This window comes from Elgaria multicarinata, chromosome 5 (genome assembly GCF_023053635.1).
Source record: "Elgaria multicarinata webbii isolate HBS135686 ecotype San Diego chromosome 5, rElgMul1.1.pri, whole genome shotgun sequence".
Taxonomy (NCBI): domain Eukaryota; kingdom Metazoa; phylum Chordata; class Lepidosauria; order Squamata; family Anguidae; genus Elgaria; species Elgaria multicarinata.
The window spans coordinates 65,292,228-65,318,039 of NC_086175.1; the positions used below are offsets into that span (position 1 = coordinate 65,292,228).

Genomic DNA, 25,812 nt, shown 5'->3' on the forward strand with positions numbered 1-25,812 from the left:
ATGAATTCAAGCAAGAAATATTAGGTTCTACCAGGACAATGTGAAGTGCTGTAATGCTGCAACTAATTAAATCAAGCTGAACTAAGGTAACATTTTAACCCATCTATTTTAATTATAGTCAAACAGTAATTTTCACTAATGATGGAAAATTCAAGCCATACTATTTCCTATGCAACCACTGAATTTCATATATCTATTATTAGCCTCTTTATTATTATAATGATGCTTGCATTTTTACATAAAATTGTATTGATTATGCTTGCTGTTCAAATTCAAGTACAGATAAAGAAATAGTAGCATTACTTCTTGCTTAATAGAGTAATTGCTACAATGAAATAAAGTAAGAGAAGTATTAAATACATGCTAAACTTTAGTTAAAATATTTCAAGGCTTTAATGCTATCACACTTAGAAAGGAATAAATCCCACTGAAATGAGCATGACTTTCTTCTGAGTCAAGTTGTGCATGATTGAGCTGCATATAACTTGTGATCATTACTAAGACTAGCTATTTATATACCAATACACAAGTATGTGGGGATGTACACATTTTGTTCAATCTTTTCCATCTTGGTTTCATGGATTGTCAGATGCCTTTCATTCCATCATACGCTCATTCACAGAATCAGATTTTTTCCCATTTCCCACATTTGAGCAAATTTGCACCTGCAAAATGCGCAAATCACACACACACCCCAAAAAATGCCCCAATCCCCTCCCCAACTGTGTGTTTTCATGTTTTGGCCTAAAGGGAAAATGTACATTTTTAGTCCGTTCTTATGTTCTTATCCCTACATGATGCTTCAACTGATTTGGTAGAGAGGTACACATCCAGATTGTAAATCACTGGCCATAACCCACAAAGTCAATTTTAACAGATCTAGAAGAACATCACTAGCACCAAGAATTTTGAGAAGCCTAGCCAAATTAGCCTCTCCCATACAAGATCTCCTGTTGTATTTTATTTTAGCTTTGTCCTTCAACATTCTGGTAAAAAAAAAAAAAAAAAAACTTTGTTTTTCCTATACAAAAATGCTTCCTCAACCAGAATTATAAACCAATGTTCCAGAATATTTTTCTTAATAAAAACTGAATAAAAAGATGAAACTAGCAGGATCCCTATTAAACATGGTACATATGCACTGCACGGAAATGCTAAGGCAGTACGAAGAGGAGTAAGAAAATTCAGCGTTTGGAACAATCTGATAAATATTTGCACCTCTTTAATAATCAGGTACAAGTTTCTACACAATTTATGCAGATTTACTCAAAAGTAAATGCTACTATGTTCAGTGGGGCACACCCCTAGGTAGATGTGCAAAGGAGTGCACCGTACACAGAGAGAAGTAGAGCACAAGCAATGGTAGATCACTGAATGCAATACACGCTGTGTAAATCTTTCGTATTATTTTTGGTAGCTAATCCTGTGTAGAATTGCTAGTCTGGATTCACCCTTAGAGACACATGCTTCTTTATAACATGCCTTCTTTCCTGTGCCCAGGCATAACACATCAGTCTTTTGTGTCATTTTAAAATTCTTAACTTTCATTATAGCACTCAAAACTAAAATACAGTGTAATGTTGTTTCTTTAGTTGCTTTAGGGACGGATTTTTCCCCACTTAGTAATTTCCTTTAGTTAACTGAAGTTTTGGAGGAGGAGGAGGAGGAGGAGGAGGAGGAGAAGAAGAAGAACTACTACTGCTGCTACTGGGAAAGGCTACAAATTAAGGAAGTGTACAGTGTTTTCTGTACAAGAAAAAAATCCAAAGATGCAAATTTTATTATATTTTAAATGCCTCTAAGATTTCCACCAATATTTTATTTCCAATGCAAATTATAGCACTGCTTATCCAGGGCCGGCACAAGACATTTTACTGCCTGAGTGGATCAACGAATGCCCCCAGCCCATCATGGTTACATAGGCCTGCCAAATTTTCACAAGAGAACTATGAGCTACCAAAGTGACATGATTATCAAAAGATAAATTCAATCCATGGATGTGTTAGACAAGACGTTTCTGACAGAGCTAGAGAAATATTGGTGTCCTTATTATATACAAAGGACTGGTGAGGTTGCATTTACTGTGTTCAATCTTGATCATCAGACTCAAGAGGTAAATCTGAGCAGGATCCACTGAAAAGGGGGCGCAGCTAAGAGTTTATTTAAACATTCAAACACATATGGTACATTTTCCCCATTTGTTATTTCAAACAAGTTCCCAGGGCAGCGTACAGAAAAGTAAAGTACAATAAAACAACATAATAGAAGTAGGTGGTATTAAAAGCAGCATAAAAATCCTCAGCCAAGATAAAACAGCCTAAGTTGAAAAGGATGGCACCATTTCAAAACACGAGTGAAAGATTATATATTTTGAATATTCCCAGAGGTTTGTTTGTTTTAAACTCCCTGCTTTATTTAACTCAAGAGAGAAAGCTGAATTGGAAATCTCTTTCCTAACATGCTAGCTTTCCAATGACAGGGAGTTTTGGGCAAGATGGGGCATTTAAACACACAATTCCACATCTAGGTTCTGAAGTAGTACAGCTATATTACACACAGTTTTCCCAAAGGTGCCCTCTGAATTGCAGGAATGGACTATATATGAGCAGAAGTTTGAGCTTGGCCTTGTTAGCTTAGAGAAAAGGAGACAGAGAAAGGACATAACATGTGATTGCCCTTTATATCAAAACTAATAACAGACTGAACAATCAAGAGCAATTTAGATTAAAGATGGCCCTGCAATATGGGAATAAATGTAAACAAATTTAACACTAGTGAGAATAAAACAATAACACAGGGAATCAGAAAAGAATATTTAGTTACCGAGGTATGAAAATCTGTAAGGGTTTCTTTGGAGTAGCTGTAGGAATTAAAAGATCAAAATCCACAGGACTCCATTCACTAATGCAGGGGGTGCACAACCCACATCGACTCCCAGTGCTGCCCACAAGCCAGCGGCATCCCTACTATGAGAGCTTCAGCTATTGGGCGGTATAGAAATGTAATAAATAAATAAAATACCCACTTTTCCCGCACAGCCTAGCTGATCTGCCTCCCAGCTTCTTTCCCTGCAGGGAAGGAGGAGAAGGGTATGGAGAGGAAGCTGCTGAGACCTGCTTACTTCTGAGGCTTATCTTGCTTATGTCTGAATGGACATGCAGAGGCATGCCTTGCTTACTTGTGAGTAGTCATTTGATTAGTGCATCCCTGCACTAATGAGTGCATGATGCCTAGCCTATGGTCTACTGAAGTCAGGAAAACCTTCTCTCCCCCACATGAGATTTTGCCAGTTTCCTTCTGTTACTTGGGCCATCGAGGATTGCCACAATGAAGGACAGGATGTTTTCTAACGCTATTTTTTTCCACAGGGACTTTTCTGCAGTGCATCTCATCTGTACTTGTGAGACTGTGGCCCAATTTAGAGGTAGTGCTAAACCATAGCCAAGTAAATCAGAGTAACAGACCACAGTGTGTTTTAACTAAACACAGACCAAATCACAGTTCCCCACATTCAGATGTAATGAGGAATTGTCATTAGTTCAAAAGCAGAAGGTTTCCATCTTCTTTGCGCATGAAGGATGGAGAAAAGGTAGGGAGGGGCTCATGAGACTGAGGCGCATGCACACTTGCTCTTGGTTTCTCATTACATCTGAACAAGTCATTGTGTGTCATTACACCTTAACTATGCCACTGTTGCCTGGATTGCAGGAATTTATCGGTGATGGATAGGCCTGCCTTTGGGCAGAGCATTGGATTAGAACAGCGGTCTTCAACTGGTCCAGACCCAAGACCCACCTTGTATTCCCAACCTGCAACATGGGACTCACTTTCACAATTCTCTCCATGCCCAACATAGTGCCAACAGCTTCGCTGCACCCCATGTGGACTGATCTTGTGACCCATTTTTGGGTTGCGACCCACCAGTTGGAGACTACCAGATTAGATGACCTTTTGGTGTTTTCCAGATCAATCTTTTTTGATGTCATAATGGATTCACATAGCAGGTCTTGATGGAGCAAATGGTTACAGTGACCATCTGGGTTGAATCCAGCAGCACTCCAGATGATGGAGCCAGTAGAAATTTGCAGGATCATCACACGACAAGAAGAACGGAATAGAGTTTTGTTTGGATAATTTTAATGCTAGGCTTCTGTTTCATATACTGTAACTGTCAAGATTTTTTTAAAAACCTCGTTTATAATACAAAAATGTCCTACATGTAAGTAAACTCAGTGTTACAGCAAATAATGTTCACTTCAATATAATATTGAGATTTAAAATTTGAGTCTAATGCAGACTCCCATAAATAACTACACATGCAAGTGTGTACTCACATGAGCAGGGTAACATCTGAAGGAAGGGGGACATATGGAAGATGCATTTTTTTCCAATCAAAAGAAGTAGCTGTGTGCCTCTACTTCAAACATTTATCCATTATTTAAAGTCTTTGAATATGCTGGCACTGGTTCTTAAACAAGGACATACACACATAGTGATTATTTGATTTGAGAAACTGCTGTGTCAAATCACAGGTCTATCCTCTTTAGTTCTATCAGCTAATTTACCCACCTTTATCAAGAAAAAACTCAAAAAAAATATTATATACCAACTTTCATAAACATCCACCCATGCTTACTTCTACAGTTTACATACCAGTTGCTTGAACTTTGCATGCTTGAGTAGGTATACTTAATGACTGAGGCCGTGGGACAATGATATGCTTTGCTGAGCCAGGGGGAATCATAGTTTTCGTGATGTTCGATGAAGATGCCATATCATCAATGTTAATGTTTATTGGAAGACTGAAGTCATATGCTGCCACCTAGAGGGCAAATGCAAAGCTGTCACTTGCTCATTACTGGCAAGAAAAGTGCACAACCATTTATTAAAACATTATTTGAATGCCTGAAGCCACCAAACGTTTCGTATGTGGTCAGGAGCCAAATCAAACACCCAAAACACAGAGAAAGGGGGATTGCTCTACATAGCATCAGTGAAATCATTGGGAATGTGCTTTTTTGCATAGCAAATAGGGCAAAAGGAATGAAAATGTTAATACAATTCTAGAGCTGTTAATACAATTCTAGGCCTGAGGAAAGGTGGGAGAAATTAATACATTTGGAGCCTTCGTTTCTTCAATCATTCAAAACATGTCTGGCAACTTGTCTTTCTGAATGGAAGATTCCCAGAACAAGGTATGCAAAAACAACCTCGAAAGGCAGGGAGGGGGGTGGGTTCATATGAAAAGAGGTACTTTTCAAGATGTGTCAGACCCATGCCATGGATGGTTTCAAAGATAAGATTACAAGCACCTTAATTGGGACATGGAAGCTCATGGCAGTAAGTGCCATTAGATTAGAACCAGTTAGACACCTACTAAGAGCTGGGCTGCAGCATTTTGTACAAAGTACAGCTTTCAAACAATATTTAAGGGTAGCCCCACAGAGAGTACATTATAGCTGTCAATCCTCAAGGTTACAAAGGCAGAACTGTTTCAAAGTTGGCTCTCAACCAAGGGATGCAGCCAATGTATCAAGTGTAGTTGAAAGAAAGTACTCCTAGCCAACGTCTATCCAACCACTGCAGTAAATCCCACCCTTATCCTACCCACTGCAGCAGAACCTGCCCTGGTAAGTGAGAAATATATGCTTCTGGCCTCCCATACAACATTCACCTCTATCTTATCCAGATTCAATTTCAGTTCGTTCTCCTCCATCCACCTGACAACTGCTTCCAGCCATGGCTTTAGAACTACAGGAACTGTTCCTGTTTGCGCAGCTAAAGAAAGCTGAAAGTCGTCCATATATTAATGATACCCAATCCTAAATATTCAGATGTCCTCTCCCAGCAGCTTTATAAATGCATAACAATATAGGAGCCAGAATATATATACTCTTGGGGAAACCAGCGGGAGGTGGATCAGGCATTTCCAATAAACACCTCTCGGGACGTCTTTCACCAAGAAAAGAAAAGCGAAACTAATCCAGTGCCACGTTCTGTGGCAGTTATCTTAGATGGTGCAATAAGATGTCATGGTCTACAGTGCTAAATGCCACCCCAAGGTCAACAGGTAAGCTTTTGCCCTAGAAAGATCATTAGCCAAGGCAACTAAAGTGGCCTCAGCTCCACAACAAGGTCTGGAACAAGGGTCCTAAGTGCCATAAGAAGAGCCATGCTGGATCAGGTCAAGGACCTGCATTCTGTTCACACAGTGTCCAACCATCTGTTGACCGAAAACCGACAAGCAGGACATGAGTGCAACAGCAGCCTCCCGCGCATGTTCCCCAGCAACTGGTGTACATTGGCATACTGCCTCTCATGCTGGAGGTCAAAGAAGAATGTGTCATCCAGGATGCGCTGGAGCTATTCTGCCAACAAAAAGGGTACATGCTGCCCCGTAACTAGCATCACTACTCTGTACAGCACCATGTACATTGATGGTGCTATATAAATAAATAATAATAATAATAATAATAATAATAATAATAATAATAAGTTTTGTTTAAAAGAGGTCTAATCCCCATTTCTTTATATCTACCAACAGACATCCAAAGTCACCTCATCAAGGCCTCCTAACAATGATAGCATGTTCCAGACTAGATATAGGGGCCTTCATATACGACAGAAAAGGGAGGGAAGACTATAAGAAAACAACCACTCCCTAGGATAATTGTGTTGAGGAGCCCTCCCTCTTCTGGTGGGTGAATAAGGTGATAATGAGGTATTTACTGGTGGCAGTTAAACTCAACTTTTTAGAAATGTGAAAATAGAAGAAACTGAGTAAGTCTCTTGTTCATTATCCATGCTAACCAACTGAAGCAAGCAGAGAACCCGCATTAAAAAATCACTGAGGGAGCAAACAGTAAAGCTTGATTAAGTTTTTTGGTCTGCAACCACTGGCGTCACTGAGGGAACTGAAAGTATTTTTTCTAACTGTGACAAACTATGTACCAATAAAGAATAAACAGAAATAAACAAGGACATGAGAAGCAGAGAGTAAAGAGGCCAAGCCCTGAACCGTGAGCTCCTAGTTTTTCCATTCCAGAATATAAATGAACAGTGTCTTTTCAGTGCAGTTGGGATCCCTTTTGAATCTGATTTTTAGTTTAATAGTGGACTGCTTTGAGCCCAACAACCTGCTCGGTTACTGAGATCATTAGAAGTCATGCTCCTGGTGGTTCCACATGGACCTTTGGCCTGATTGGAGTCCACCAGGAGAAAAGCCTTTAGTGTGGTTATGCCTTTATGACGTTATGCCTGCAACTCAGTGAAATCTAAACAAACAACTTCAGACAGCACTTTTCTGTTTCTCATTTGAACCAACAGCTTGTCTGCCGGGAAAAAGAAAGCATTTTAAAAGATCTTTGGAACTCCCTGCCCCTGGAGGTCAGTCAGGCACTACCCTTATTCCAGGGCCTCCTGAAAACAACTTTATTCCAGGAAGATTTCCTCAACTGACCAGCCACTGTTTTTATTGGTCCTTTGTTTTAAATTGAACAGTTTTAATTTGCTCTTCTAAATCGTCTTTCTTCTTATGGTTTTATTTCTATGTGCACCACTCCAGAATCTATTTAAGATATAAATATTGTAAATAATAAATATTATTATTATTATACATCTTAAAAACACTTTCAGGATCCATGCTAGAAGACAAATGAAAAGTTATACTTTTAGGGAAAGAGTTCTGCCACTTGTGAAAAAGTGCTGCTGCGGTTGTATTTGTGCCTGATGAGTTAAGGGCCAATGACAGAGCAACATTTCAATCACGAATAGTCAACTTCACTCTGAATGTTGACAGCCAATAGGTTTCTGAAGCCAGCATCTTCATGGATTAGGAAAGGATTGCAAGTGTTTCTCCCCATCCCGTCATTCTTTACACAAGCCTATAAGGGAGCAGCACACATTCCCAGAGGTTTCCATCAGTTATGCCATATCAAGCAAGTGTATTTTGTTTGTGAGAACTATTCAAATATGTACCAAGTCAGCATGGCTCCTGGCAATCAACCATTACGTTCTCTCCCAGAGATACCAAGCTTGTGGCCACTAGAAAGTGACCAGCTTTAAGCCTATCCTGGCACACTTTGCCTTGGAATGAGCCAACTGTTCCCTGAGGTGGTGAAACTTTTGTGGCAGAATGGCTGATCTGGTGGTGGTGTAGCCTGATGATCCAAGCAGACTAACAAAAGAAAAATCACACACTTATTTTTTTTAAGAAAGGGGGTGGGAGAAGACAAACCTGAGCAGAGGGAAGATGTAATAATATTCACAAGGAAGTACCCAGGAATTATTTCTGCACTGCAAGATTCAAAGCAGTTGGGCTCTTTTTAAAATAATTTGTAAAACATCACTCATTGTCGTGTCCCTCCCAAGCCCTCGTACTTTCAATGGGAGGCAAATGATGAGGCTTGCTAAGTAATCCACAAAGCTTTTATTAAGCAACAAACGTCTCTTTAACCTGAATAGAGTCTACCTCTTTGTAACAACGCCCTAAGCAATTACTATGCAAACTAAGCAAGACAATTGTCCATTCAAGGAGAGAGAGAGAGAGAGAGAGAGAGAGAGAGAGAAGTTACTTCTCAAATGCCCATACTTCAAAGGGCCTGGTGCAGTGGTAGGTTCTGGCGCAATCTCTCTGACTTTCTCACGGCCTCTTTACGCGCTGTGCGTTTGAGCTTCCAGCAGATTCTAACATCAGTTAGTGTTTCAGAATGCTCACCCCTGAAAGCTCCCTCATTTCCCTCTGAGAGTGTAGGATTTGGCCTTGAGGAGATAAGCTCTGGAGTGGGCTGATTTCCAGCTGAGGAATCTCCTGTGAGAGCTTCCAACTCCACTGGTACAGCCTGGCTGGTGTCTGACGCTGTGTCTTCTAGTTCTGAATCTGATTCTGATTGATTATCTGAAACCCCTTCACCCAAAACAGGAGCAGTAGGGTTAGACATGACATTCATTAGTTTCCATGTTCTGTAGTATTTTATTGTCAAGTGTTTAACAAAACGTTTAAAATAGTCAAGTTAACGTGTATGATAGGGGGGAAATTGTGGGGTTTGATTTTGGGGACAAAGACTGTTTGGGGAAGGTAAAGTTCCCAGTAAAAGACAAAACACCCTTGGGAAAACAATGCAGAGCACAACCCCTCCCACTTATTTTGCCAAGAGGGATTCCACTGAACCTTGTACTACAGATCACCCCCTTCACTTTAGAGGAACACAAGGACACAATTTAATCTGTTCTTCTTCTTTTTTTTATGAAGTTATGCCTACAACTCAGTGAAATCTAAACAAACAACTTCAGACAGCACTTTTCTGTTTCTCATTTGAACTGACAGCTTGTCTGCCGGGAAAAAGAAAACATTTTAATAGATTGCTGAATATTTATGATTATTTTAAAATGGAAAATTATATCGAGGAAAAAATGCTCCTGTAACATTTACCTCGATATAAAACAAACATTTTAACTCAAGGGATCTGAACAAAAAAAATTAACTGTATCTCTTATTAAATTCTGTATTCTAGTTGCAGCTACATTCAAAATATATCCCCACTCAATAAAAGTTCAGTCATCCAATACTTCCCCTATTGGTTTAAGTGATCGGTCTTGCCTACATTTTAAAAATATTTTTTTTAACACTGTGTCTTGTTCATACAATAATCTAAACAGTATTTCTCAAAAATAGGGTCACAACTCACCTGTGTGTCCCAGCATTTTCTGGGTGGGTCACACAAAGAGGGGTACTCCCTCCCCTCCACCCCACCAAGGCCTTTTTACTGTCAATGGGCTAACAACAACACACCAAAACTGTAAGGCTCCTTTCAGAGACAGGCTCACTCCCACCTCTCTTATATGTCTTGCTTAAATTATATACAAATATATACTGCCTACCTACTTATGCCTGTGTTAACATTTAAAGTGAAAAATAAAATATATACTTGGTTAGTGTTAACTATTGATACGCTTGCTAATTTATTTATTTTTCTTGTTGATAGAATCATAGACTATCATAGAATAGTTGAGTTGAAAGGCCATCAAGTCCAACCTCTGCTCAATGCAGGGGAAAGTAGGGCTCAAAACAGTGTTAGTTTACAACTGTGTCTCACTTTAAAACATTCAAGAAACACTGGCCATGGCTAGACCAGGCCTATATCCCGGGATCATCCCTGTGCATCCAAATGACACACAGGGGATCCCAGGAGCAGACAGGGACGACCCCTCCATTTGCCTGGGATAATCCTTAGGTCTAGCTAAGGCCACTGATTTAAACCATGGTTTAGATGACTGAAAACAAGCCAGCATGCGACTCAAACATTCCCCTTCCCGTTTTCCTCCTCTGATTGTGAGGAGAAGAGATAGAAAGCTTCCACTTGCAGTTTAGAACAAACCACAGTTCTGCATTATATATGAACTAGTTTGTTAACTAATTGAGATCAGTATCGACCACAGTTCCAAATTCATCACTAAGATGGAAATTTAGTTTGTTCTAAAATGAACATAAAATTTACAGTGAAAGTGAAGCTCCTTGAATGTAGAGGAGGCGAGGGGAGTGTGCAGCCCTGAGGCTCATGCAAGCTCTTTTGCAAACATCTAAAACTTTCTTTTGATCACCATCTGGGCTAGGCCTTAGAGCAGCCTTAGAAAAGTCTGTGTGGTAGTACTGGACCACCCGAAACATTAATGAATTAGTGGGGAGAAATCTTAAATATTATACTAAAAGAATATGCACGCAGGCTCAAAGGCCATCAGCATTCTGTAACCTCAAAGGCTCGTGACAGATAGTTTTGTGAGAGGGAGGGGAATTATTTTTTCCTTTTAATTTACACATTTCTATATTTCTATATCCCTAAGTATGTAGAAGCCACTAGCTTATTTTGGAGTGGAGTGGCCCTATTTCAATTCAAAACCGACAGCCGCTCAGTCACCTGAGATTCCTATTATAGGTAATAATATACCTATAATAGGTATATTTGGAGAATACACTGTCATATTGTACAGGTTACTGCATAGCAATTTAGGGAGTTTTTACATGATGCATTTGTCGGTCTCATGGAAGTTTGCAGGTCCTTTTCAAGATGCCTCTCAGCGTTTTTTAGGTTGATTCTGCCATTTTATAAAATGCCAAAATGCAGTAACAACCCCCCGCTCCCCAAAACCCGCCATCAAAGAGATGGTGTAATTCAAGAACTGTGTATCTGTAGAAATCTTGCAGTGCCATCGGCTGGCTGTATAAATGAAACATCTGGAATGTGCCCACAAAGAACATGGGGGAAAACAAAGTTGGACTAAAGCACTTGCAATGTGCTGAAGGTAAACCCGCAAAGATTCCAGAATACAAAGCCCTAGTAAGGCCACGGAGGTTTTCCTTAATGTAGATGACATGCAGGTTTCTGTAAGCATAGCACAGAGCAAATCCTTTCTCGCCATAACAACAACTGGTGTGCCTATTATTATCTCACAGACTTACCTCTTTCGGTGTGAAATTCAGTGAACATTCCAAAGTTGAATTTGCATCTAAGGTTGCAGAATACAAACGAGGAGTCTCTGGTGTACTGCCCATGTCTGTCAGAAAACAAAGTTGTAGATGTTATCAGTCATTTCTACTGACTGAGTTTGGTAGAACTATGATCCTACCGACCAGTATCAAGAAGAAGGGGGGGAGGGGTTACAGGTAACTCAGGGAGGTGTTTCACACCCAGTTCCAAAACTGCTAGCTTAGGTGCATTATTCAAGTAGGGAACAAGCCTCTATTTGAAAACCTGGATACTACTATACTAAATATACTTATCAGGAAACATACGTACTCCCAAATAAACATTAAACTCCTAAACCTTTCATAAAATACTGAAGGCATGATTCAAAACCATGTTGTGAATAGCTACAACTGCTACAGTATTTTTATGTATTTACAGTCTTCTTGCTTCTTACATATCTATCTCAGCCATCAACAACAGTACAAGCATGTTCCCTGTGGTGTATAAACAGCAATGAAGCTTACAGGGAAAGACAGAAGTAAACAATCTTAAATGATCTTGATGTAAGCTGTTCCTTTAAAAAACTTCAAAGCTCACCAAAATATATAAAAATAGAACAACGGTATATGCCTTTCTATAGCAGTAGTACCATTTTGTTGTAAATTCTTATTGGCTAGTTACATGGCCATGGTTTCAGGCTAACATATTTTACCAGGCAAAAATGGGATAGTTTCAAACAACCATAGCGGGCTCATTTCTGTCATGGAGAAGACAATCCAACTTGACTTTGCCATGTGATAAATTAAATGTGCAATTATTTCACCAGTTTCCAAATTGCAAGTCCACATGTGCAGGTGCAATGATGTCATGGAAGACTTGCAAAGGTGTGTGGTCTCCCAGTTTGGAAAGTATCGAAATAAAACCAAATCAAACTATTCATCATAAAATGAAATCAAGTGGGTTTGATTCCCATATCAAAAACAAACCAAAACGATTGTATGTTATTTACAGTAAGGCTTTTCCTAAAAATTAGACTGAACTTTAAATTATACAGCAACTTAAAATGTCCGAAGGATATCTGCATCATATATTGAATAAACATATTTGTCACAAATGAAAGACAACCTTGGATATAAAGAGATCTCTGAGAGAGAAAGATGTAGTGTAGGACCTTAAAGGTAAAAAATACAAAGAAAATGATCACAGAATATGTCAAGTCATCTCACCAGAAAATACTGGCAAAATGATTCCAATATATTCAAGACCAGAGCACAGTCTCAAGAACACTGTGGCTGCATTCAGACAATGCAATAGTCAACTGTGGAGTAATAATCAACTTGACAGTTGTTTATTTAGTGGGTACGCCCCACACAACATGATAGTAATCAACCGTGGTGAGGATTAGGATCAGCGTTAAGTTGACTGCGTCGATTCACTCATCCCTCACCCTCTCTCCCCACTCAGTCCTCCTGCTAATATCCCATCAGCCATTGCTGCTGGAAATCTATCCTGCCAGCTGGACTAGAGCGGCAGCCACTGCTTTGACTGCTCTTGCCTTGTGACTCTGTGGCTGATGAAATAACCATTATTTCGTTTGTGCAATTAGTTCATGGGAAAGTCCTGCATATTTTCATGTTAGGTGTTGCTCTACTGTGGGACACAAGGAGTCAGAAGTCTATGCACAGGCCTAAAGCTGGTTTGCACTGGTTTTAATCACATTTAGGATGACAAGCTTTAACAATTTTACTAAATGAATGCTAGATGTATGTTTACATACCTGACTGAAGTTGGGTAGGACACTATAGAAGAGTTTACTAGTTGCTTCATTCATGAAGTAGGTTTCCTTGCTTAAAAACTAAGCTATTTACTAGGGAACCAGTTACATTTAGCCTTTCCTTCTTTTACCCAACAACCTTTTCCATTTAATTATAGTTCATAAACAAAGAAATACCTGACTGGAGAGCAAAACGTAATGTAAAGTCATCATGTCTTGATAAATCCATTGTCACTCTGGCACGTGCCTTTCCTTTGTTCTCAATAGAAAATGGAATTTCTTGGGTAGAGCCAAGATAAACTCCAGGGAAAATAAAGGAGTGCTTTAAAAAAAATAAGAAAGGAGCATGTTAATGATTTAGGACAAAGATACGCGACTAGATCTGCTAACCGCCATACTAAAAAAGCAGAATAGGGTGAGAACAGAGAGCAAATTGACCATATAGAACATATGACAGTAGTGTATCATTACTCTATTCACTGTCTCGAGTCCCCCCAGTAGTGTTTTAAATGTAGCAGAATCAAGGTGCGGATTTAGAAGCCCATATCAGTCCCATCCTGTAGGAACCAATAGCTGCAGGAGAAGGCAATGGCCCTTTAAAGACATAATCTCCTCCAACTGGGCGAGGCCAACGGATTAGTCTGGCCTGTGCACCATGCTAAAGCAACAGCTCACCTTTCATGGGTGAGAGCATTCTAGCCATCTTCATCACAGTGCTCTAGCCAACATTCTGACTGATTCTGCCTTCTCTAAGGCAGACCCTGCTGCCACCGGCCTTGACCTGGCCTTCCCAGACATGCCTCTGCCTTATCTGTCACAATCTGACCTGACTGGCTATGCCTCTGCCTTACCTGCTGTAAGTGCCACTGTTACAGGCTGCTTCCTCTGTGAGCTTGGGACCCAGCCTGAACAAGACACCAGCTGCAAAGGTAGCCCAATCTTGGAGACTCTCTAACAAACGGTATTTGAGGCTGGGCTTCCTTTGCAGCCAAGGACTGAATGTGCTGACAGCATGTGCCACCCTCAGCTGCAAAGACAGCCAATCCAGTCTCAGACACCCACTATGCAGTACCTCTTAGAGAGTGGGCAACCTTTAGTTCCGCTGAACAAATGTGTTGACAACTCTGCCAGCATAAATTATCTTCTTTGGCAAAGACAGCAAGTGCAGGTGTTATTATTTATATTGTCTTGCCAGGATTAAAAAAACTCACCATCCTATATTGTTTTTGGGGGTGCAGCAATGCAGCCTGGAATTGAAAACTTCCCACAATCCTTGGCTGCCTTTGACACAGGCAAGAGAGAAACTGGAGCACCTTCTGGCCTAATACTAAGGGCTAGGTGGGTGGGAAAGAATTTATACTCTGGCGGGAGAAGGACTTGGGGGACTCAAAAAAGCTTGCCTCTCCATTGAGAGAGGTTTTCAGGAGTTCCAGAAGTTCTTCTTCAAGCTCAAGCTTTCAGACATTCACCAACACCCCTATTCGTACTATTTCTGTAAGTACTATAATGTTTTAGCAACAACACACCACTATTTGTTTTCAGCCTAAGGGTACATATGTGAGGGTATCCAGCCAAAGATAAAACCCTTTTTAAGCCTATGCTTACATACCCTCCACTGAAAATAAAAGGACTTGTGGGGGGGAACTGTTTTTCCTGGATAGTGCCCTAGATCACCTACAGTAGATATACAAAACCTAGTGCTATAAATCTTATAAATGTAAAAGTCAGCATAATAAAGAATGTCACATATTTACCACACTGATATCTATGTCAGGAACCTCGACAGATCCACCAATCCTAAGTTCCAAAGATTTTGCATTCCGTACTGCTACCTAATTAATGGGAGGAAGTGAAAACATATATCTATTTTGCCACTACATCACCACTGCAAAACACTATTTCTAATGTGGAAGTTCCTGGGTTGCTGTACATAAGAAATCAAAAGTATTTGTTTTCTATAATACAGCAGGTGACATTGACATAATGCAGATTTACATGTGACTGCTTAGTAGATAACGAACATCAAACACTGGCAACTATTGCTGGACCAAAGTTGTCAAAATATGGATGTTTATTGCATATTGAGAATACAGTGGAGAAGAAGAATTATACACCTGGTCTAGAATAAAAAAACACAACCATTAAAAAGACGTTCAAAATAAACAAAATAGTACTGGATTACAGGGTTTCAAAATTTTCCCTTTTAATTTGTGTTTTGACACCAGCAGAATCTGGAAAAAAATATCCCTTCTTAAACAGGGCCAACAGATATTTCAAGCACAGAGTTTGCCAGAAATGGACTGCTGGACACAAAGTACTCTTTAACATGAACATTTAAAATGATCTCTAACAGTTCTCAAAATGAAACTATTTTAAGCCTATGGGATTGAGTCAGCCTAAATCCAAGTACCTCAGCATAATATGGCCATAGATTTGTCATAGAATCTCATTCAATCACATTCAATGATGCAGTAGTTACACGAAGAAACAAGTATTCTAAAAAGGCAGTACATATTCAACATAGGACACAAGGATAACCATAATAAATCATATCGCAACCCATCACAGTTAGAGTCATGGCAAATTTTACTGCAAGTAGGATATCCATAGCAATAACTACTCAGATATGTGATCTACACCATCTTCCATTCTCTCCTCTTGCATGAACAGTTATTTGAATAGGAGAATGGGCTGCAGTAATTAATGTCTGCGTCAGCTGCTGGTAACATGCAGCATCCACGTTTCTTCCATCCCCATCTTGCTGTGTTTACGAAACATGCATAAAATCATCCCTAGGATTCCCAAGAAAGATGTATGCATGAGCTACCCCATTGCTATATCAAAAACTGCTATTAAGCTGTTTTGGTATAAGCTGAAATTATAATCAGAGGCTACTTGGTCCAGTTACAGGCAGTTGCTCAGGAAAAGTGTGAATAGCCTAAGCCCCATCAAGCAGTTCCTCTATAAAAAAAAGGCTTGAGTATTAATAACAGCTTGACTGAGGAACTGGTTTTAACATCTCTGAAAGAAACAAATTTGTCCCCAAATCAACTTAAGAAGGCTGTTCTACTTAACACAGAGATATCATTTAACCATAGCAATAATTAGAAAGAAAATGGAGTTCTACACAAGAACACATCCAAAATTCTAGCAAGACCACATAGTACATACATATTGCTGTGAGAAGTGAGACTATTAACTTGAACTCTAATAGGATAACAATACATTTGTCAAAGAATTAATGGAAGTCAAGCTGAAATGGTTGGGAGTATTCACTAAAAGATAGATTCTTATTCAGTGGAACCCTCGTGCAAGAAGTAGAAAGTCCCTGTGTTTTCACAGATTCCATCTTTACTTCCCTGCCCCAAACACACACACATCCCATGCTGTTCTGGATGGTCCCCCAACCCCCAGGAGTAGATTTCCGGGGTGTGTAGGGGGCTATAGAGGGAATTGGTGAAAATAAGTTCCTACCTCTTTTGTTCATGGGAACAGAAATTCTGTGAGCAGTACTTTACTCACAAATCTCTGAATTCAATAGATCCTTGCCCTATGCCAATCTGTAGTCAATAAAAACTGTGGCGATAATTAACCTACTTCTCACTATGATTGGTCCCTGTGCCATCCTCGCCACCTCCAGCCAACACTGCCAACGCAATGCTCCTTGTCTGTTCAGCAGGTTTGATTCTACTGTTGTAAACCGCCCAGAGAGCTTTGGCTGTGGGGCAGTATATAAATGTAATAAATAAATAAATGCTCAGCTGGTTTGGTTATTTTTTTACAACTGATTTTATTGTATTTGGTTGTTTTCATATCTATTTATTTTTATTTATTATTACATTTATATCCTGCCTTTTTTCCCCTCTTGCAAGGAACCCAGGACAGCTTACACTGTCCTCCTCCTCTCCATTTATCTTCACAACAGCCCTATGAGGTAGGTTAGGCTGAGAGTCACTAACTGGAACAAAGTCACCCAGTGAGCTTCATAGCTGAGTGTGGACTAGAATTTGGATCTCCTGAGACCCAGTCCAACATTCTAACCACTACACCACACTGGTTGTTTTATGTGTATTTACTATTTCTTTTGTTAGCTACTTTAAAAGTTGCTGAAACCAAAGCACGTTATAAATATTCTTATAGAAAGAAGTCATCCCCAATAGGGGCCAGTGCAAATCTAACACCCCTGATTCCTTTAAGATGATTAAATTATCAGGAGGCAGTGAAACTGAATGCTTTTGCCTCTCCAGTCATTTTCTCTATGGTGTTAACATATCCCATTGAGAAAGGCTGCATGGAGCAAATGAGCTCAGGGGACATCTCACCTCTCTCTCTCTCTCTCTCTCTCTCTCTTTCTCTCTAGTGAATTAGACCAGCTGCTTCAAAACAATTCATGAAATACAGTCCATTTCCTTCTGCCTCTGGGGTCTCGCTGCCTGCGAAAAACTTCACCGTCTGTGACTTCCTATATTTTTTCCTGATATTCCAATTTTTCAGTCCTTCTATCAGCAAATCTAGTCCTTCCATATGTGTGTGTGTTTTGTCTGTTTATATATTTGGATATTTCTATGTAAATGTTTTTATATTATATATAAATATTATTATATTTTTAAGGTTTTTAATCTTTGCAAACTGCTCAGAGAGCTTTGGGTAGTATAGAAATGTAATAAATGAAATGAAAATGAAATGGACCCCTTGCCTTTTGAGATCTTTTCCTATCCAACTTCCCAATCCTAAACCTCCCTTCCATGTCCATGTTCTTTCTATACCTAGAGTATTTTGAGGTTTTTCCGGGCAGACAGATCATTACCCTCACAGAACCTGAACTATTCCAAAGATTCTACTGCTGTCTGTTTTAGTGCCATAGCACATAAAACATTAACAAGCTTTTCATGACATCACAGAAGCTCAACCAATCACTGGCAAAAAAAGGAAAGCATTAGTGTATTAAAATATAAGTATCTTTTCAAGGCTAATAAAATCTTCAAGTCAGCTGTTCAGATTTGAATACCTCCACTCTGCTATCAAATTTCATTAATGCATTCGGTCTGAAGTAGATTTTTATTTCAGTGCGGGCTCCCACAGGTACTACACCCTGAAAAGGAGTGATAATCATTCCAGGAAGAGGGTTGGCATCAAGGACCTGCCAGTAAAAACAAGTATTATAAAATCTATTTCCTAGGAGGTCTGCTGCAAAGAAATAGGCCTAGCTGTTTCCTGATAAAATGTAACTAACTATGAGCTAAAAAGACATCTCTCACTTTCATGCAACTTTAACTTTGCACCTTTGATTTCTATGTGACATCTTTTTCATGTATTGCTTTAATTAGGGTGCAATATTATGCATGTTTAGATTGAAAAAGGTTCTACAATTGCCAGCATAGCTGGCTAGAGGGATGCTGGGAATGGTAGAACTTTTTTCAGTCTAAACATGCATAAGACTTTCTATCTAAATATGCATAGGGTTGTGTACTTAAATGATTAAAGTTAGACTTTTAACACAAATTAACAAACCATCTTACAAAAAACTAAAATATGTGAACAATAAAAACAGGCTAAAATATATTGCATTGAAAACATAGCAGCATCAAAACTAGCATAAAACATATGATCCATTTAAAACAGAAACAATTATAAAATGCCTCCTAGAATAAATAGGCTTTCAGCACCCATCTGAAAACATTCACAATCCCTTTGTGTTTTAACAACCTTAAATAATTTGGTGTCGTCAGCAAACTTGGCCATTTCTCTGCTCACTCCTAATTCCAGATCATTATGTTGAGCATTCCAAAAGCAGTGTTGGGGTAAATTTGGGGCAGGGTTACACAGCTATATGCGCACTGTTAACCACACTGTATGCCTCACCTGGAAGTATGCATGGTTATGCCCCATGTTTTGAAGAATAGCTGTTCTGCAGGTAGTTAAATGTAGAGGAGCATGATTAAACGTGATCCTTTGTTCCTTAAACTGAACACTAGTGGAGCCAAGCTAATAGTGAGAACAAATAAAAATAATGCATTAGCATCAATTGACATGTTCCAGCACACGCTCAGACTCTCTTTTGATTTTACAGAAACCAGGCAAGGATGGGAGCATGAATTGTCTACTAACCAACACTCAGAAATGCCAAAACAAACATAGCAGGGATACGGTGCTTTGGGAGGTGAGATGCAAGAGGCAAAGGCTCGACTCAGTTTGCAGAAGCAGTGAAGGTTGGAGTAGAAGTTTAGCAAGCTGTATGTTATGAAATGGAAAGAAAATAGCAAACTGCAAGATACTGTAATGGTTAGAAGGAGAAATAACAAGAAGGGAAAGAACCGATGGTCTCTGGAGGAACAAGGAGATGAACTAGACTCATTCAGCAAGTGGCCTGGAAAATATCAACTGAGCAACTCCAAGACATTTCTAAATTGGAGAATAAACAATCAAAGCGACAACTACTTCCCATTTTACCACTGTAAACCATGGAAGTGTTCTCACAAGTCATTCTAGAGAATTGTCAATATGAGAAAGGGCTGCACAAGTGTCCCTCACCCAAGGCAGACCTGACATGAATAAGTGGATGGCTTGGCATGCACATAAGGAGCAGAGATTTCTCCTACTGCTCATCCACTGGACAGAGGGCAGGTGGCCAATTCTACAAAGAAAGCCAAGCTACCAAGAGGGCCCAGTCCCACCACAGCTGATCAGAGAAAGAGGGCAGGTGGTGGCAGTGGCTGCAGCCAGTCCACAGCAGCTCTCTGGGATTTTCTCCCCTGACGTCTATTAACCTGGCCAGGTTACTAAAGGCCAGAGAAATGGAAATTCTGCACTCACCAGTGAATTTATGTTCTGAGCCACCCTGCCCTGGCAGGGAGAATACCTGCCAAAGGCTTCATCTGCTGATGAGAACATATCTATCTTCTAATGTCTGGTGTAGGTACGGACCAAGTGGCTGCCCTGCATATCTCCCATACTAGCTGGCCTCCTTCCCTTTGAAGGGAGAATCAGAAGACTCACTTCCACAGCAGCCCCTGTCACCACCAAGCTGTAGGAACCAGAACCAGGCAGTAGTGCTTTAAGGGCACAGAAGCTCCTCAGAATGGGCAGGGAAAACAGTGGGACAGGCCAGCCATTGTAAGACTTTGCTGAAGCAAGGCTTTACTTCTAAAGGTGAAAACACCCCAGCCAGTTTTCCCACAGTGATCTGTCCAAGGTCCTGAATGCTTTGCCTGTCTAAACCAATCCCTGCTATTTTTGAATTGACTTGACCTAACTTGACTTGACCAGGTATAATAGCCTTGCTTGACTTGACCTGACTTTGCCAGAAGTAACTCTCCCACTTGCCTTTACAATGCGGTAACTATCACTGCTGCAGTCCACTTCCCCTGTGAGCTTGGGGCCTAGCCCAAACTGTATAATCTGCACCACAGACTGCCTAATTTTAATATTCATTCTGCTTTAACAGATATTTCTTTTACTTTGCTTAAATAAAGTTGCAATGTTAAACCACGTTAGTAACAAAAGGAGACAGATTTTGCCAAGGCAAACTGGAAAAAGCACAAGCCATATAGTAGAAGATTACATGATTACCTTTGCAAAACATTTAAGTTTAAGTGTTTTTCCTTGATGCACGCACAAGTCAAATTCTCCTGTTGATGGAGAGGAGAAACTTGGATGCCAAACTACTTCGCATTCTAGGTCTTTACATGCTTCTACAACACCTAAATTAATAAGAAGAAGGAATAAGAGTTTACAGCTACTAAAAATATAAAGCTTATGGAAGATGAAAAGTGATTAGAATTTTTTCTTAAATTATTCTCTCCAAATCTCCAGTTTATGAATAGATTTTGTTGAAGAAATGCTAGTTGTGTTTGGGCTACAAAACATAAGGACTGATTACTGTACAAAAGTGTGTGTGTTTTAAATAGGACTGCAAGATTAATCAAGCCAATCAGTTAAATTCATCAAACTTCTCCACACTGATTAGAAATAGGACTCTCATCACACTAACCCAAAGCCAATCTGCAATATTTCAAAATATTCTCTGACTGGTGCATTTTTGTTTGCAGCTAAGAAATGCTTACAGGTCTCGGTGGTTTCTCGTCTTTCCTAAAGTTAATTGTCATGCAGAGGTTGTGATATTTGCCGAGACTAAAACTGGGAAGGGAACGATTACAATCACCATTACCCAGACAAGTACACAAAACAACAACAAAACTCCATCCATATTAGGTGGCTGCCTACATCACTTTATGCAAACCATCCAGTCAATGACATCAGACATGCCTTTGTTTGGGTGCCTTCCACAAGATATAGTTCTTGGTTTTCTAGTGCCTAAAAAAGGTTCTTGTTGAGCACATTTGGAAGAGGGGGAAGGAAAAGAAAGTAGGATAACCATACAATTCTGCCTGGCAACACAAACTACATGAGAATTACTATTTGATGATGGATCACTATCTTAACTAACCGCTCCAGGGAGATACTGAAAGGTTGCACAATGTATGGAAATGGTGCAGTTGCACAGAAACAACAGGTTGTTTCTTAGCCTTTGGCTAATCCATAGGCGGAGGAAATTCTTTAATCCTGAATACAGAACAGCGAGTAAATGTTGTGTTACATATATTGTTATTTAACGTTTTAAAAACAAGTGTACCTACAAATAATTAAAACACAGGCTCTTTAAAAATCAGAAATCTCAGTTTTATGGAAATTTAATTAATCAACCAATCCCTTAAACAGCTCCAATAAGTTGTCTTTAAACTAGATTATCAAATTAATAACTGACCCACTATGGAATAATAGTGTCAGACTGAGACTTGGAAGATGTGGGTTTAAATCCTCACCATGAAGTTCACACAGTGTCTTTGGGGTGTGACCATCTCTTAGCCTAACCTACCTGACAGGGTTGTTGTGAGAATAAAACAGATAGAGTGAGAAACATGTATGACACCCTGAGCTCTTTGGAAGAAGGATGTCATAGATAACTTAAGTAGCTGTAAATATATAACTGATCAAAGGTTTTGAGCAACAAACCTATTCACACCTCTCTGTGCACTTTCTTTTTGAGGAAGAGTGGCCCTGTGACAGATGTGACTTTTCCCCTTCAACACTTTAAAATACTAGCCTTACTTTAAAATACTAGCCTTACTTAAACCACACATTTCATTATCTGCTCATTGCTTGAAATAATCTCATAATATATGTTACCTTTGTCTGGGCATATAGAAAATGTCATTCCTTGATCAGTGATTACAGGCTTCCAGGAGAATTCTGCAGGGTAGTTTTTACGATTGTATAGAGTGACTGTTGCTCTAAATCCATATTCTGCTAAGAAGTTATAAGCAGAATTTAAAGTCAATTCCCTTGTAGATAACTCCAAGGCAACAGGTACTATTTTTGCTACCACTAACACGTGTCCAGTGTGATGCTGGTTTATGGAGTACATAAAAGACCTGTAACACAGAAAAGATTTTCCTCATCACATGAGCCATTTTAGTATCAGTGATGTAATCACAAAAAGGACAATTCAAACATATTATTAAACACTCTTTAAAAAGCTTGATATGTTAAGCCATCACTAAATATTTGCCATATCTTAAAATAGCCTTGAAAAATATTGTACGCCTTTCTTCTGAAAACGAATAATCTATTTAAAAACCTGAGTGACTAAAGAAGCTGCCTCAATTACTGGGGTAGCAGATTATTATTTTAAAAAATTTAAAAGACATACTTAAAACTATAGATGGCATTCCCCTTTTCTCTCACATAGGTAGCACTGCCTCTTCTGAGATGCCTTATAAATGCATGTACATCGTCTGAATCACTACTACTTCACAACGAGGCATAAGTGTTCCTCCCACCCAGATTGCTTTGCTCAAAGAATTCTCTTTATAGATTTTAAGCTATAATGACCACTAGATAGAGTCAAATAAGAAGTCTTACTTTTGAAACATTCCCAATTTGTCATTCTCAAAAACAACTGGAATAAAAGTCTTTGTAAATGGTGGGATGACGTGAGACAAAGGACTGGTCTGTTGCAGTTCTTCACTCTCAACTTCTATTTGTATCCAAACATGCCTGGGAAGATTATTTATGATATACAATTTTCTGGTAGATGTAGAATGCACACAAACGTCTCCAAAGTCAATAGTGGAGGGGCCTGGAAACAATGGAAAGCAGATGGTTGAGTTACAAAATAGGGAAACTCAGCTAAGAATCACAAAATGTATAGCATTAATTAATTTTTGTGAACCGCCCAGAGAGCTCCGGCTATTGGGCGGTATAGAAATGTAATAAATAAATAAATAAATAAATAAAATAGACTTTGGGGAGGAAGATCAAATCACAATAAGCTACCTGACACTATTCCTTAGGGAGGAGGCTTTATTTGTAGACAGGTGAAAGAGAAAGAGGTGAGGTGGGAAACTGATGGTCCTGGCCTCTTGTAGTCCATATCACCTGGCCTTTTAGACTGGAAATCTGACTGCAGAACGTAGTTGTTCTTCAGAGTGACCCCACCCCAACCTCCATCACTGCAGTCTGGGATTCCTCAGTTGTCCTTCTCATTGGCCAAGTAAGAATTTCCCCATCTGAGCAATCTGAAGAGCATTGAAGTGTCTTACATAGACCAGCATCTTAAGACAATTTGGCTTGAGACAAACATGCACCAAAAACCTCTGGGGTTTCACCTACTTAGGATTCATTGGCTTGCTGGATAATTCAGCCAGGTCTCTCTCAGGACACCTTTGGATGTGTAGATTGGAAACAGCCAAGAACAGTACTAGTAATTTTTCTGGGGCTTTGAGCCACATTGCCCAGATATTAAGATAAGGCAGTAGAAGAAGAAATTTGTGCACATTTGGGAGGCTAGAAAATAATAGTAATGGTTTTAGCGACTAATAAGAGATTTTGATGGTTTCAGTGATATTTTTGCATCTTGATTTACACAGCAATCTTATGCATGATTGCTCAGGTGAAAGAACTACTATGTTCAGTATAGTTTACTACCAGGTAAGTGTGCATTCCAAAAACCTTTCCTTTGAATTAATTGATTAACCATATCTAATCTTTTATTACATTTTTGATCTTCAGGAGAGACTGCCTGGGGTTAAATAGCCAAAATGGCAGCACCCATGCAAACCAGGGAAGAATGGGCAGACTTGAGGAAACCCCAAGATTTACAGAAGTACAAAAGATCTTTAGGGGAAAAACCCTAAGGGGTGGTGGGAGAACCTCCCAAAACAGCCCAATGAGGACTGAGCATGCTCAACCTGCATAGAATGCTGACTAAAGTTAGGGGGGGGGGGAACCCTAGAAAACCAGATGGGAGTGGGAATGGAATACAGTGGCTGATGGAAGAAGAGATACACACTGTATCACTGTCTGGATCTTGTTCTCACTCAGAATTGCTCTGTTTTGGACTTTTCTACTGCTGACTTTCCTTTGTCAGATCATCATCTAGTTTCTTTCAATATTACTCACAATCCTCCTCCTTCACGTCCCGCTTCTCGCTCTTGTCGTGACTTGCAATCTATCAACTATGAGGCTTTTTCTCAGTCTCTAGCCTCCTCTCTTCCTTCTGTCTCTTCGGCTGTCTCCTTGGACTCAGCTGTCTCCTTCTTTAATTCCTCCTTATCTTCAACTCTTGATAATCTTGCTCCATCTACAACTCGGATAGTTCGCCCTTCTCAACCCCAACCGTGGCTCACCTCTTCCCTCCACTACCTTCGCTCTTGTTCCCGGGCAGCTGAACGCCTTTGGCGTAAGACCAGGGACTGGGCGGACTTTGTCCATTACAAATTTGTACTCTCCTCTTTCTCTTCTGCCATTTCACTGGCCAAACAGCAGTACTACTCAACGTTGATCCAGTCAAATGCTAGGCATCCTCAGCGGCTCTTTGCGTCCTTCAATTCTCTTCTGAAGCCTAATCCACCATCTCTCCCCGCCTCTCTGTCTGCTAATAACTTTGCCTCTTTTTTCAATGCTAAAATCCAAACTATTCACTCTGATCTGGCCAGTTCCTGTTCCTCATCTGTCAGTTCCTCCTGCAAATTTCTCTGCGTTTCCTTCGGTCTCAGCTGATGAACTATCTACAATACTACGCTCTTCGAAGCCTTCCACTTGTTCTCATGATCCGATCCCTTCTCGCGTCTTTATAAATCTTATTCCCGCTACCCTCCCTTCCTTGCTTCATATTATTAATTTTTCTCTGTCCTCGGGTTCATTTCCTTCTGCTTTTAAACATGCTACAGTCTCTCCCATTCTCAAGAAACCTACTCTTGATAGGCTATCTCTGTCGAACTACCGACCTGTCTCTTTGTTGCCTTTTGTTTCAAAGATCCTGGAGCGTGTGGTCTACTCTCGTTGTCTTGACTTTCTGTCTAGTAACTCTGCTCTGGATCCTTTTCAATCTGGATTCCGTCCTTTGCATTCCACTGAAACAGCCCTTACTAAGATCACCAATGATCTTCTTACTGCCAAGTCTAAAGGCCTTTACTCCATTTTTATTCTCCTTGATCTAACTGCAGCCTTTGACACGGTTGATCATGATCTTCTCTTAGATTCCCTTCATGACCTTGGACTTTGTGGCTCTGTCTA

The 25,812-nt window shown here is 39.8% G+C and overlaps 1 protein-coding gene across 1 annotated transcript in view; it reads right to left on the reverse strand.

Annotated features, from left to right (window-relative positions):
- CFAP47 (cilia and flagella associated protein 47) overlaps window positions 1–25,812 on the reverse strand; it is a 255,076-nt gene that overhangs the window by 205,800 nt on the left and 23,464 nt on the right. The window contains exons 14-22 of the mRNA XM_063127690.1: window positions 23,158–23,374; window positions 22,423–22,667; window positions 20,806–20,936; window positions 19,099–19,221; window positions 18,245–18,376; window positions 14,991–15,068; window positions 13,414–13,558; window positions 11,456–11,550; window positions 4,654–4,822 (exon numbers count right to left, since the gene is read on the reverse strand). Of these exons, the coding sequence (XP_062983760.1) occupies window positions 4,654–4,822; window positions 11,456–11,550; window positions 13,414–13,558; window positions 14,991–15,068; window positions 18,245–18,376; window positions 19,099–19,221; window positions 20,806–20,936; window positions 22,423–22,667; window positions 23,158–23,374 (1,335 nt within the window). The remainder of the gene's footprint in view (window positions 1–4,653; window positions 4,823–11,455; window positions 11,551–13,413; window positions 13,559–14,990; window positions 15,069–18,244; window positions 18,377–19,098; window positions 19,222–20,805; window positions 20,937–22,422; window positions 22,668–23,157; window positions 23,375–25,812) is intronic.